This window comes from Bidens hawaiensis, unplaced genomic scaffold (assembly GCF_021521415.1).
Source record: "Bidens hawaiensis isolate Kalapana, Puna unplaced genomic scaffold, B.hawaiensis_p1.1 tig00019675_1, whole genome shotgun sequence".
Lineage (NCBI taxonomy): Eukaryota > Viridiplantae > Streptophyta > Magnoliopsida > Asterales > Asteraceae > Bidens > Bidens hawaiensis.
This window is the reverse complement of record NW_027492987.1, coordinates 130,112-145,521: the sequence shown is the minus strand read 5'-3', so window position 1 is coordinate 145,521 and position 15,410 is coordinate 130,112. Positions and strand designations below refer to the sequence as shown.

The window sequence follows — 15,410 nt, the reverse complement described above, 5'->3', positions numbered from 1 at the left end:
AAAGATACGACAGCTTATTGACAACAGTATGGCGAGCAGCATGCTCTTGTACTGTATGTCACTATTAGCCGCTGCCTACTCACCAACTCCTGTCATACCACGTGCATAGCCGGCAGTTGGTGGAAAAGGAATAGTACACAGCAGGCCTGGTCACTGTCAGCCGCTGCCTACCCACCAACTACCAGCATGGCACGTGCGTAGGCCACAGTTGGTAGAACAGAAATACTATTCAGCCGGCTACACCTCCTTGGAAACCTACCTTCGGCTATAAATACCCCAAATGGTATGATCATCTCATCTTATCACATTATCATCATATACTATCTCGTATTACATATTATACCTGGTATCTGCTCTAGCAATCTCTTAATATACATTTATATTCAAGAGCAATCTAGTCTGATTCTCACGCCGGAGGGTGGTCACAAGGAGGAACCCCCCTTCTCAGTGACGAGCTCACGGTGTCTGTTTTGCAGGTTATCAGAAGAACCATCTTTGCCGGGTATAACCCCTCATGGGAAACATCTATCTAACCCCCAGGTTATCCGTAATCTGCCCGGGTCCGATTAGTGTTTCTTCATTGGCGCCATCCGTGCATAAAGCTAGAACTTCATTTCTTTTCAGTTTTTTCAAACTTCTGGAAAGATGGTTAAAGAAACTCAGGTAACCACAACCCCAGCTACTGGGGGGAATACCGGCGACTACACAGTTTTTACGAACACTACCCCGGTTACCCAAGCCGGGGCAAGTGCAGTAAATTTTACGAACACTACCCCAGTTACCCAAGCTGGGGCAAGTGCAGTAAATAATCGCTCACTGGGATTCACCGATACCCGGTTAGAAGAGAACGAACGAGGCTCCCCCGCGAAACACTCGATGAAGTTAAAGCGTGGGCGGAGGCACGTCAAAAAGAATTCCAAGCCGAGTTGGATGAACGCTTACGTTCACTCCAACAGCCTGAGGAATTCGGAGAGTACTGGGACAATGATTCGGAGGAATCCGATACCGACGCGAACCCTCGCCATAGGGCAAAAGGGAAGCGTAAGGAAACGGACTCCCAACCGAGAAAGTATTTTGGAGAAACCTTCAAACCAAAAAACGCGGGTGGAAACCCACGTGACTTCTCCAAAACATTCAGACCAACTGTGGCAAATGCGGGAACGTCCAAATTTGCAAGGGACATTGCGGAAGCAATCGCCCCGAAAAGTGCCAAACAGATGTCCAACATCGGCACTTACGATGGTATATCTGATCCAGACGATCATTTGAACAGGTTCATAGCGGGGGCAACCGTCAGTAGTTGGACGGAACCTACGTGGTGTTACATGTTCCAAATGACGCTTGTTGGGGCAGCTAGAGCGTGGTTCGATCGTCTACCGGTCAACCACATCTACGACTGGGCAGACTTCCAACAAAAGATTAGCCAACACTTCAGCCAACAAAGAAAGTATACCGAAAAGCAATGGACAATCCTCAAATGCATTCGAGAGGAAGATGAATCTTTGCTAGACTTCATCACTCGCTTCAACTCAAATAAGCTAAGTTTGGGTAATATCAGCGAAGATCTTGTTCGCGCTGCTTTCATCCAGGGCGCGAACGACCCAGAGCTCATCCGCACCTTAACGGGTAAAGATGGCATGCCATCCATATGGGATGCCATCATGACAGCAGCAAAACGCTTTGCGGAAACGGAGAAGCAACTGGGTAGAGATCTCCCACAGAGCACAAACCTCTACACCCAGAAAACAAGAGAAGACAACGTCCTTACCGCCCGACTAAACAAAAAGCGGAAGCTAGGCATTTGGCAGTCAAGGGTAAACTTTGACACCTCATCCGGCTTGCAACATCGGTTAGGCGGAAGGGATAACGTACAGTCAAACAAGAACTCCAGATGAACGCCACTCACCAAAAGCGTCACCGAGATATTCGCCACTGAGGAGCTCCCATGGCCAAAGGCTCCAATAATCCGACATCGTCACAACGCTGATCGGAGCAAATACTGTGACTTTCACAGGACAAAAGGCCACAACACTGAAGAATGCATAGACGTAAAGGACATGGTCGAAGCATTTGTCAGAGATGGGACGCTCGCGCACCTCGTGGCGCAATGAACGCTGAGCAGGCTGATGCGTGTAGAACCCCAGTTGGGGAAAACACGAAAAAAAAAATTGCAGCTTCAATGTTGGAGACTACATACTGCGCAAACAACGAGATCCCGAACCAGGTGCATATCGGCTCGATGGCACTCCCATCCCAACAACATGGAAGGGAGCTCAATTACACAATTTGCATGTAGATCAATTCCAAATTTGTAAAGAAAAGGCCCAGAGCCACTTCTAATGGAAATGATTCTCCTTAGAACATCGACGCTGATGATTTTACATTTATACTTTTATGAACTTTCAACACTGATGCCGGTTTTCACCGCATACATAAGTGTGAAAGTCGTTGCGTGGGGAAGGCGGCAAAACCCGCATAAACCCAAAAAATGGCAAACCTTCACGCAGGTCAGTTAAAGGTAAAGTTCAGTCATCCCACTAAATGAAAGTGCCGGTCTATCCGCATGAATCATGATAGAGGAAACTGAACACTAACCTATTAACAACCGCGCGTCGAACGGTTAATTTATTCAACACTGATGCCGGTTTTCACCGCATACATAAGTGTGAAAGTCGTTGCGTGGGGAAGGCGGCAAAACCCGCATAAACCCAAAAAATGGCAAACCTTCACGCATGTCAGTTAAAGGTAAAGTTCAGTCATCCCACTAAATGAAAGTGCCGGTCTATCCGCATGAATCATGATAGAGGAAACTGAACACTAACCTATTAACAACCGCGCGTCGAACGGTTAATTTAGTCAACACGGATATGCCGGTTTTCACCGCATAATTACGTGGAAAGTCGTTGCGTGGGGAAGGCGGCAAAACCCGCATAAACCCAAAAAACGGCAAACCTTCACGCAGGTCAGTCATAGGTAAACTTTGGTCATCCAACTAAATGAAAGTGCCGGTCCTAACCGCACAAATCATGAGAGGAAACCGAACCTATTGACAACCGCGCGTCGAACGGCTAACTTATTCAAAACAGAGAATTTCTAACAAAAGGATGAGGAAAACCTACACGCAGGTTAGATGTAGGTAAAGTTTAACCATCCTATTAAGTGCAAGTGACGGGCCTACCCGCACAATCACGAAAGAGGAAGCAAAACTTCAACCTATTATCTACCACGTTCAAAGGTTAACTTATTCTAAACACTTAGAAAATTTCTAAAAAGATGAGGAAAACCTCTACGCAGGTCAGATATAGGTAAAGTTTAGCCATCCTACTAAGTGCAAGTGACGGTCCTACCCGCACAATCACGAAAGAGGAAGCAAAACTTCAACCTATTATCTACCACGTTCAAAGGTTAACTTATTCTAAACACTTGGAAAATTGCTAATTTAAACTAAAATATGCAAGTCATATAACGTTTATAAAGCAAGGAATCCAGTGAAAATAGCGGTCTTACCCGCACAAAGATTTATATTTCATAATATTCGTTACAAGAATGGCCGGGTAACTACCCGCCTACAAGAATATAAATCTATACAAGCTAAACCTAACAGTGGGAAGGGATCTTCAGGATCAAGCTTCTGGGCCACTTCCACTTGGACCAGCACCATCAGTAGAGCGTGGCGGTTCAAGGAAAGCTTTAAGGATAGCTAGCCCATCATCAGCAGCAGCAGCTTCGTTCACCTTCTCCACCACCGGATGCGGGAAGGCGGCATACTGATTCACTGCTTGGTCGTATACAGCTTCAGTATCCACATCAAATAAAGGGAAGTTGGAAGGCGGGATGCCTTTCTCAACGAACCCTAGACCAAGCAGGAAGCCGGCCTTTTCCCCATCCTCATGAGAAGCGTTGAGGGCTGCGCTCATAGCATCGTCATAAGACGTATCCGTGAAGACTCGATGCACAACCTACAAAAAGGAAAAATATACAAGTATCAAAACCTTTTCTATTTACAAAGAAAAGCGTAAAGACATGAAAAGCTTACCTGAGACAACGCTTCTCAAAGAAGCCATTCCTTGGCAACCAGAGCTTCTTGGAGGGCGGCTTGAGCTTCGTTACGGGCGCGTTCGGCTTCACTTTTGTTGAGGTTGGCAAGCAACACTTCTTTAGCCGCAGCCTCTTCGACGCCCTTTAGCTTCCGCTCAGTGTGGTCAAGCACCCCCCTCTGGTCCAAGATTTCTTGGAGCTTTTTGGCGTCTTCCATCGCCAAGGCATCATGAGCCTGCTGGAGAGCCTCTAATTTGGCTTTAAGCTCCTCATTCTCCATGCGTAGAGGCTCAGCAACAGCTTCAGCCTTGGTGGCCCTCTCGGTTGCGTTCCTTGCAGTTTCCTTAGCCAGCCGAAGCTGTTCGTTAACAGCTTGGGCAGCCTTGGAACGGGCCTCGAGCCGGGCCTGAACTTCAACCTCGAGGGCCTTGAAGGCCTTCTCTTTTTCCGCAGCCACTGCGGTAAGCCTTACGTTCTCCTCCCGGACAGCCCGCGCTCGAGCTACTTCTTGAATGCGAGCTGCTTTTAACTTGTCGTTTTCACGACAAAGCAGCTCGACGCGCGGCTGCATCCGGGCCAAGAGAACCCGAAGCTCATTGGTTAGCCTACCCTCCTGGTAGCTAGCCATGGCTTCCCCCAACGCACCACTGGGAGCTGCGTGACGAGCCCATTCCACGCACTCCACATGTGTGCGAAGGGTTGTTCCTCGGCGGATGTTCCATCGTGGAACATACACTTCATTGGAATCCGATACTGCAAAAAACAAAAAGCAGTTAGGAAAAGATGATATAAAAAAAAACAAAAAAACAAAGGCCAAAAGAACCCTACGCACCTGTAGGGTCAACAACAGGCCGATAGCCGCCAAACCCATCACCTGAACCCAAGGGAAATCCATCCAAGAGGTCAGGCAGATGGGAAGGAGGCAGAGGTTGGCGATAAGCCCCAAGCATACCTGAAGTATCGGCTGTAGCTGCCGACGTCGGAGGCATGGAGGCCGCCGCGGTAGAAACCAACGGAGGTGAACTCACCGGAGGTGAACTCACAACCGTGGTCGCGCTGCGGAATGCGCAGAAAAAATAACCGCCGGCTCAGTGAAAGATGCGGTAAATATGGCACTGACAGCCGGCGGTGATGTCATCACAGTTGGAACAGTTGGCTCAACGAAGTGAGCAACTGAACCAGCGGAAGCAGGCGCAGCCGCCTGGGTCGTCGCCTCAGGTAGGCTGACCAAGCCTACCGTCATGGGCGGAGAGGTACTCCTCCCCGCTCCACCCTGGAATGCGTCAACATCCACGCCTGCACAAAGAAGATACGTATTAATGATGGAAAGTTATGAAGTTAAAAATAAAGTTTGTACTTACGGGTTTTCTTGAGCCTGAAAGTGCGGACAGGCGGGGATGAACCCGATGGAGCCGGCCTCTTCACGCCGCTCACCGTTGTCATCCTGGGCTCTCCGGAGCTGACAGTCGTCGCAGCCTCCGGAGCAGCGGTCTTGTCACCACCGGGGTTCCCCGCCACCTCCTCGCTCTCGGCCTCTGAATCAGACCGAGGCACCGGATCGGCAGTGGAGGCCATCTTCTCCTTCCCCTTCCCGCTGGCAGCCTTCTTCTTCCGCACCAACGGAGGACCATCTGCGGATTCCTCATCAGAACATAAGATTAGAGGAATACCAGCAGAGGTTTCAGCATTGAGGGGTCGAGGGTTGAATAACGCCTTACCTGGCCGCCTGGCGCTCAGGATCTCGTGGCCTGACGGGTAGACCTCCACGAACCGATCCGCCGTCTGTTCAAGGATGGGCAACTCGTTCTCATCTAGAGCGCGAGTACCCATCCGAGCGGGACTGTCAGCCTCCCGCGGATACAGGAGCGACTGCAAGTCGTTCCCCTCTGAAATAAACAGGAAAGAAGTTAGAAGAGATTCTAAATCAACAAAAAGAAACAGAGCATACCGTAAGGAACAGAGTTCAAACCGTATTCGAGGACAATCGGGATCTTTCGCGCATCCGCATCCTTCCACACCCGGCTCATCCCGAGCATCACCATCCCGGACTCCGCAAACCGGTAAACCGGAGATTGGACTCGGGATATCTTCGAGAACCATTCCGCCTTCTGGTAGTTGGAGGCGTGAAGGCTGGGAAGTGCTTGCCCATTCTTGAACTTCATGGCAAGGGGGATGGCGCGAGCGGAGATAAAAAAGAACTCCCGCTTCCACGAGCGAAGACTGCGCTCGGTTGCGCAAATCTTCAAACCCTTAATCCGGGTTATCAGCGTGTACCACCCCTGGATGCACCTCCAAGAGTAGAAGGTCATCAGGCGGTCAACGAAGGGCTCAATGCCCAGAATCCGGCACACCCACTCGAAGTGGCGAATCTTCGCAATCGCCATCGGGTGCACCTCGGTCAGGTGTGCACCGTGCCTCTCTAGGACACGGTACACAAACTTTGTCAAAGGGAACCTAAGATTCCCATAGACAAGGAATGCAGCATATACCCCGATCTTGCTTCTGGGGGCATCATACACCGTCTGATGGGGTTCAGGAAACTCAGGCACGAGAGACTCGAGCATGAACTTCCTGACGATGTACTGATATAGATCGACAGGCAGAGCACACTGGCACTCGCCAGCAGTACTCTTGTCATCGGCGTACACCCCAGCCTCCTGGGCTGTAGCCTCAAGATCATGAGAAGACATCTTGCAGATGAAAGAAGAAAACGATTTCAAGAAAATGCTCGACTGAAAAGGTGAGTATTCGCCGGAAATCGTTTTGAGGATGAAGAGAAAAGTGAAAGTGTGGATTACAAAGAACCCTCTCCCCCTTTATATACTAATCGCAATTAATGCAATGAATTTAATGCGGAAGAGAGAGAAATCGAAGGTGCAATGAAACTATGACACGTGGCAAAAAGAAAGCTGGCAACAGCTGTTGAAAGGACGCGTACCATTAATTTCGCGGCCACGCGCCCGAAAAATCGCGCCCACGCGCCTGAAAAAGCGTCTGGAATGACCATGTACTGTCACGTCGCCATAACTTCCTGCACGTCCTGACACAGTCAGAAGAAACCGTCGCACGACGTTTCAGAGGTTTGGACTGTTCTTATCCTTTCACCAACTCTTCGAATTTCAAAATTCAAAAAGATTCAAAAGTAAGCGGGAAAATACCCCTTACCTTGGCAACCAAGTAACCATAAGATGGGTGCGGGTACAGTGTTAAGGCAAAACCCTTCACATACTTAGCACCTGCAGGGAATTGACGCCAGGAATACCTTGGCAACCAAGTAACCATAAGACGGGTGCGGGTACAGTGTTAAGGCAAAACCCTTCACATACCTAGCACCCGCAGGGAATTGACGCCAGGAATACCTTGGAAGTAAAATAACTGTAAGACGAGCGCGGGTACAGTGTCAAGGCAAAACCCTTCACATACCTAGCGCTCCGCAGGGAATTGAAACCAAGAAGGATCTTCTGGGCAATGCTTGCGGAAACGGAAATAACATCCCCGCATAGCGGGAACGTCGAGAACTACATTGTTTGAAGCTCCAGGATGGAATTGGTGGTTTTAACATAATTGATCACTATGTTGAAAACTACCAAAACCTCATGGAGAATCCACACAAGTGGGACTCAACGCTCCTGACTTGCGAGGAGGTTACAGACCTACCCGCATCATACCCAAAGATCAAGCAGGAAACTCGGGAATTTCTACAAGTGACATAAGGACTTCCGCGGGAAGAATCCCCATGGAAAACCTTTAAACTAAACCCTTTTCAAAACCCTTTGCTTAAGTCCAAAAGTTCACCTCACTTTATTAAACATTCATGAGAAGAACATTGGACTGGGGGGACTTGAAGAGGTAGGTCCCAGCAGAGCCCAGTTGGACCCGCAGGACTCACCTTTGAGAGAGACGTCTGCGCAGAAACCAACTGGATCCGCAGGACCCACCATGCTCAGAGACGTGACGTCCTTACGCGCAGTACGCAAGCTGTTCCCGCAGGAAATGCCTCCCAATGGTGAAGTACTCTGCCTGTTCCCGCAGCTGCGGATACAAGCCATCAGGGAAGACCACCCGCGCAGCAAGGCTACACGCACAAGGCACTTATCTCTCAATAATTCAGTTGTCACCTGAAGGAATGAGCAAAGCCGGGAACAATCCCGCACAAAGGCGGGAGGGGGAATACTCCCGCCCAAATAAGCCAGTCCGTACGATACGGGAAGATCTTCTGTACTGTACCTGACGAGGTATGGGCAAAAGATCTGACCAAAGATACGACAGCTTATTGACAACAGTATGGCGAGCAGCATGCTCTTGTACTGTATGTCACTATTAGCCGCTGCCTACTCACCAACTCCTGTCATACCACGTGCATAGCCGGCAGTTGGTGGAAAAGGAATAGTACACAGCAGGCCTGGTCACTGTCAGCCGCTGCCTACCCACCAACTACCAGCATGGCACGTGCGTAGGCCACAGTTGGTAGAACAGGAATACTATTCAGCCGGCTACACCTCCTTGGAAACCTACCTTCGGCTATAAATACCCCAAATGGTATGATCATCTCATCTTATCACATTATCATCATATACTATCTCGTATTACATATTATACCTGATATCTGCTCTAGCAATCTCTTAATATACATTTATATTCAAGAGCAATCTAGTCTGATTCTCATGCCGGAAGGTGGTCACAAGGAGGAACCCCCCCTTCTCAGGGACGAGCTCACGGTGTCTGTTTTGCTGGTTATCAGAAGAACCATCTTTGCCGGGTCTAACCCCTCGTGGGAAACATCTATCTAACCCCCAGGTTATCCGTAATCTGCCCGGGGTCCGATTAGTGTTTCTTCAATCATGAATATGAGAATTGTGAGGTATTTGAATTATAAGGAATATTGTAACTCAAATACCATTAATGTGTTTTTGGCATAATGTATGTGGATGAGAGGAGAACTCCAGAATTAAGCATAATTTGGTGGATTAGTATTGGATAGAGGTGCACAAATCGGGTTTTTCTAATACCCGGGTTCGGGTATGAAACCGGTTTCGGGTATGATCGGGTATTGGAAAATCGGGTATTGAGAGAAATCGGGTAGGGTTCGGGTAGGGTATTGACGAGAAAAACTCAATCCTATGTACCCGGGTAGGGTATAATCGGGTTCGGGTATTGGAACTGGGTACGACCGGGTATTAATACCCGGTTTTGAATTTGTAAATTATTTATTCATTTTTAAATTTGTTTAAAATTTAAATTTGCTTTGTAATTTATAAAAATAATTAAACTTTATTACAAAAACATAAATCCACTTAATTACAAATTATTTACTTAGTAATATGCATTTTACAAAAACTTAAACATAAAAGTTGTGAAGTAAACATAAAAATATACTATAAAACTCATGTAGTATTTCGGGTATTAGAAAATTGGTATCGGGTATCGGGTATAACCGGGTATCGGGTATGACCGGGTCCGGGTATTTACGGGTATAAATAGCGTACGGTTCCGGGTACGGGTATTGACCTCAAAATGCATACCCTATCCATACCCTACAGGTAGGGTCGGTTCCGGTTTCGGGTATCGAATACCCGGGTATAAAAAAAACAGTTTCAGGTATTTTTTTCGGGTCCGGTTCCGGCTACGGTATTTTTTTTCACCTCTAGTATTGGATAGGTAACATATTGGGGCTCCTTTCAATCAAACAATAGTGCGAGTGGCTATATGATATCAGGCCCGACCCAAAGGGAGGGCAGGGAGGGCTCAAGCCCAAGGCCCACTCTCCCTAAGGACCCATAAGTTTATAAATAACTTTTTTATATATGTGTATTTTTTTGGACCAGCTCATCACACCCTTCACTTTTACAATTGAAAATAATAATAATAAATAATAACCACCAGCATCAATCAAATGTTGCTTCTCCCTAATGGTCCACATGTTTTTATTCTAATGTTTTAGTGTTTTTAGTTATATGTATTTCATATTTTTATTAATTAATTCTATATTTCTATTAATTAATCTAACAGTAGTTAATCCATAGACTTGTTTTGTTAATTTTTTTAATATATATATTATCCTCCTAAAGCTAAACATTTATTCGTTAGTAAAAAAATGTAGAAATATGAAAATAGAGAAGAGTTAAGTAAGCGCAAATAGAGAAAAATGTGAAGATACACATGTTTTTAGGTTAGAGGAAGATCAACAATGTTCTAAGAAAGACTTAATGGATTGACGATTATTACAATTTAGAACGATGTTTTAGAGATCAAGGATCATTAAAAAAAATGCTTGAGGAGCATTAGATTCGTTTAAGTATTTTTGTTTGATCATTTTCCTAAAAAAAATCGTTTATTATTATTATTATTATCATCACATTTGTCTAAAATATATAAGAGTTTTTGACTTTGCATTTTAAGGCCTTTTGTTTTTCATGTCCCAGGCCCCAGATTTTTTTCGTATTCTCGGAGACGGCCCTGGATGATATATATATATATATATATATATATATATATATATATATATATATATATATATATATATATATATATATATATATGTATGATATGTGAACATGATGGTGTAAATGATAAATTAGGGTAGAGTTAATGGCTATTTTCGTCCCTGTGGTTTGCTACATTCGCCACTTCAGTCCAAAGTTTGAAATTTTGTCAATTTAGTCCTCATAGTTTTAAATATTAGTCAATTACGTCCCGTCCGTCTAACGGCATCCTGCTATGCCGTTAGTTTAAGGGTATTTTTGTCTTTCTCCTTTTTATTTTGAGTTAATGGTCATTTTAGTCCCTGTGGTTTTATACTTTTACCACTGCAGTCCAAAGTTTGAAAATTTGTCCAATTAATGTTCGGTTTAATTCAGTTTATTTTTTTAAAAAGATTTTTTGTCTATAACCCTGAAGAGCATAATCCAAGCCCAAAACCATCGAGCAACCTCCAAAACAGGTATGCATTTACTCTATTGACAACAGTAATCATACCCCCCCCCCCCCCCCGTATTTAGTTTCTAGACATTTCCCAAACTTTCCCCTATGGTGGAATTCAATGGTAAAGTGATCAAGATAATTCTCTGAAACCGAGTTGTACAGAAAAAAAAATGTTTCTTTGATTAATGTATAATAGTTGATTTCGACCCAGATTTTCGTTACGATATGTTAATCTCTAAACCCTAACTATTATGCATTCATCAAAGAAATGATTTTTAGTTTTTTCTGTACAATTCGATTTCAGGGAATTGCTTTGACCACTTTACCAATGAATTCCACAATGGGGGAGAGTTTATAAACCGTCTAGAAACTAAATACGAGGGGAGGGGGCATGATTACTGTCGTCGACAGGAAAATGCAGACCTATTTTAGTTGATGATCGATTGTTTTGGGGTTGGATTATGCTCTTCAGGGTTATAAACAAAAAAAAAAGAATTAAACTGAACATTAAATTGATAAATTTTCAAACTTTGGACTGAAGTGACAAAAGTATAAAACCACAGGGACGAAAATGACCATTAACTCAAAATAAAAAGAAGAAAGACAAAAATACCCTTAAACTAACGGCATAGCTGGATGTCTTTAGACGGATGGGACGTAATTGGCTAAGATTTAAAACTATGAGGACTAAATTGACAAAATTTCAAACTTTGAACTGATGTGGCGAAAGTAGCAAACCACAGAGACAAAAATGGCCATTAACTCATTAGGGTATCTATAAGTATTCACACATTAGGTACTAAGCAATTAAAGTTCAATAATTTGGTGGAATTTACTCTTATGGTATATTGGCTATTATTTATTATTTACTTTAATTTGACATTATTGAGCCATTTACACTTTTGTAATTCACATGTTTGAGCCGGACAATATAATCTCAATCTGTGATCAACGTTTATACAAGATCCTATTCGAGATAATACGCTTGCAAAAAATATACTACATGAACTCTGTGCATATTCTATTTGAATTTGATCTTAACATCAAGATAGTGATCTTAACAACAATAGTCACTTGTCACGAGTACTATAAAACTATACATGAATTTATTTTTTTAATACCCAAGACAAAATATCTGATTACAATAGAGAGACATGTTAGCGGGTAAGAAGTTTTGCCGCCACCCCCGTGTTTGAATGACAAATCTGATCATACTGAAAACAAGTTATAGTTATTCGGCGTAGATAAGTTACTGTGCATAACCTGAACTCTTCTCATAAACGTAGCAACATCGGGGGCAAGAGACCAAAATGTATCAAAAGGAATGAAGACGTGCTATTTCTCGACACATGTCTTCTTGTGCTTAACAATTTTTCCTGATTTTGTCTTTAACATGTCTTGCCTAGCAACAATCGGTTAAACTATACATCTTTATTAGTTCCATTAATAGGTTAAACTAAGTCTAAAATATGATATCGAAAATCTGCCTTGGTCCTAGCAAATTGTGACAAATGTACGGGACTATAGATGAATGTATTAGAAAATTTTATAACTATAAGACATTTTTTTCTTTGTAATTGAACTATATTAATTGAACTCGAGCTTAATTCATTTGTTAAATATTAATTATTTTATATATATATATAATTATTTTTTTGTATATTTATAATATAAACTTTGTCAACAACATAATATATTTTATTTATTTTAGTTGTTGTTATTATTATTATTATTACTATTATTATTTTATAATTTTTTTATTATTGAAAGGTTACTGTTGAGTTATCTATCTCTACAAAATAATAATATTTTTCTTGATTGTTCAAGAATCTCTACAAAATGAAAAAAAAAAAAAAAGTTGAATTTATTGGCCATTTACCCCCATGTGGTTGCCCATCTTTTTACAAGGGTCCAAGTGTCCAACACCAAACCCCCAGTCTTTTTGGGTGCTATATAAGCACCCCCAACCATATTACTACTTGTCTCCCTCTTGGAAAGAAAAACAGTTAAAGATGATAAAGTTGAAGTCAAAGAGATTCCAAAGGAGCCTTTCCAAGTTTCGCATTGGCGGTCACGGTAGCAACGGAGACAAGGAGTGTGGCAACGCCATCACCGGAGAGATCAAATGGGAATTAAGACCCGGAGGGATGCTTGTTCAAAAGAGAGACATTGATAACCAAAGTGTTGAAAAAGAAGGATATATCTTGGTTAGAGTTGCAAATGGTTCCAAATGGCATGACATATCCATCCAAGCAACTTCAACATTTGGTACGCCCACTCGATAAATAAACGACATCATGGTCTTAACTTATACCATTAATTATGTGCATATCATTCATGTTTTGTATATCATTTGGTTTGAAATAGGAGAATTGAAGATGTTGTTATCAATAGTGACTGGCATGGAGCCAAAGGAGCAAAGGGTGTTGTTTAAGGGAAAAGAGAGGGAGGATGTGGAACATCTACACATGGTTGGAGTTGGAGACAAAGACAAGGTTGTAGTGTTGGAAGATCCAGCCATCAAAGAGAAGAAACTACATGGGTTATTAGCTACCACAAATCACAATGGAGCTTCTAATCATGCAATTAGTGTATAATAACACCAATTGTTCAAGAAACAAAAAATCCTAATTTATTTATGTGATCTTGATGCCATATGTTGATCAATGTTGTTTTTGGTATTCGTTTGGTCGACCTAAATCTAGACTAGTTATAACGTTTTCGTGTTATAATTGCTTTCCCGTGTAAGAGTTTAGTATTAATATTAAGTTATTAACATCATTTGAGTATTTATAAGGTTGTCAAAAAATCCATTATTGACTAGAAATCAACTAAGTTATAAAATAACATTATAAGATATAAATCTATAGATATTAAGGAGAAAACAAGATTACAATTCCTTAAAGTTATATAAATAAAGATTAGTTTGTAAACAATCATAACCATAAGCAAGTGAAGATGTTCATTTGCAATTTACTCCTACATACATTTGTTTCTATATTTCTATATATGATTTAACAAATAAAATAATTATATGTAATGAAATAAACTAGCATATAAAATGAGAAATTAGGGGAAGTGTGCACTCATTCATAGGCCAAGAAATATTGGAAATGAAATGAGGAGTCTTGAAAATGAATCTACTTTTGAGTAGTCCCAAGTTGTACAAACTATTAATTACATAAAGCTACGTTACTTATGCTTCCTCTAAAGCTTCAACAAAGGCCCATAATTCTAGATATACATTATAATTATATATTTTTATAATCATATTAGTTAACAAAGCTTTCTTTAAGTGATTTCTAGATCGAAGAATACGAAAGTAGATTGGGATAGTTGGTGAAAACATAAGGTTTCTAATCATGTAACTAACAAAATATCTTTTAACTATATTCTGTTATATATGGAACGACATGACACAACTGTTTAATTTAATAATGTATACAGGGAGATGCTCATTTATGCAAGGAATAAGGCTTTCTTTTCAAGCAAAATTCTTGTAAAGAATGATGATGTCTTTTTGTACAACCTCAAATAAGAAGCAAAAAACCATATGTTTGATGTTTCCCACTTTTGGGAGTGGGGCTATGACTAACATTCCTCATTTAAAAATGGTAGGTGCAAATGTACAATTCCTTTTGTGGATTTGTTTTTAAGGTTTTTATCTTTTATGGTGTTACAAAATAGGTCATGGGGTGTTAAGTTTAACCTTTTTAAATAAATAGTTTATTTTATCAAAGATGCAAGTGTAGTAAGACGATTAGATGGTCATATAACCATCCAAAACCAATCTCAATAGCACCCGCAAGTTAGAAACAAGGATGGGGAGCTAGAGATGAGACAGAGAACATTGTTTAATGATATAGATATGTATTATATAATTCAAATGTTTAATATAAGTATTGAGATAATATATATATATATATATATATATATATATATATATATATTATTGCAATTTAAATGTTTATTTTCTAAAAGTTTCGAACGCCTAGGACATAGCCGCCCATCCGCCTTGGTTCCATGCGTTGGAAAGCGTTGGGAGATGTTGAGTACCTACGAACAATTTTTCAACTTTGTTCTTGACTGCAAATCAAACAAACTATATGTTGATTTGTTTAGTGACACTGAATGTGAGGAGCTCTGCTTAGCTTGCTGGTTGCATTGGGATTGATTGGTGAAGGATGAGGTTATCGTTAGGCCTGTTCACGAGCCGAGTCGAGCCCGAGCCAAGGCAAGCTCAAGCTCGGCTCGATAATCAATCGAGCTGGCTCGGCTCGAGCTCTTAATCGAGCTAAAAATTTGAGCTCAAGCTTGGCTCGGTTTTAAATCGAGCCGAGCCCGAGCTCTTAATCGAGCTAAAAATTTGAGCTCAAGCTCAGATCGGTTTTAAATCGAGCCGGCTCGGCTCGGCTCGGCTCGATTTGGCTCGAGTTTACCTGTAATAATAA

The 15,410-nt window shown here is 42.3% G+C and overlaps 1 protein-coding gene across 1 annotated transcript; it reads left to right on the top strand.

The window, feature by feature from the left end:
• The first annotated feature begins 12,918 nt into the window (after positions 1-12,918).
• LOC143558929 (BAG family molecular chaperone regulator 2-like) lies at positions 12,919-13,556 on the top strand. The gene is made up of 2 exons (XM_077047666.1): positions 12,919-13,227; positions 13,327-13,556. The coding sequence occupies exons 1-2, from the start codon at positions 12,972-12,974 to the stop codon at positions 13,554-13,556; spliced, it is 486 nt and encodes a 161-aa protein (XP_076903781.1). The 5' UTR covers positions 12,919-12,971.
• The last annotated feature ends 1,854 nt before the right edge of the window (positions 13,557-15,410 follow it).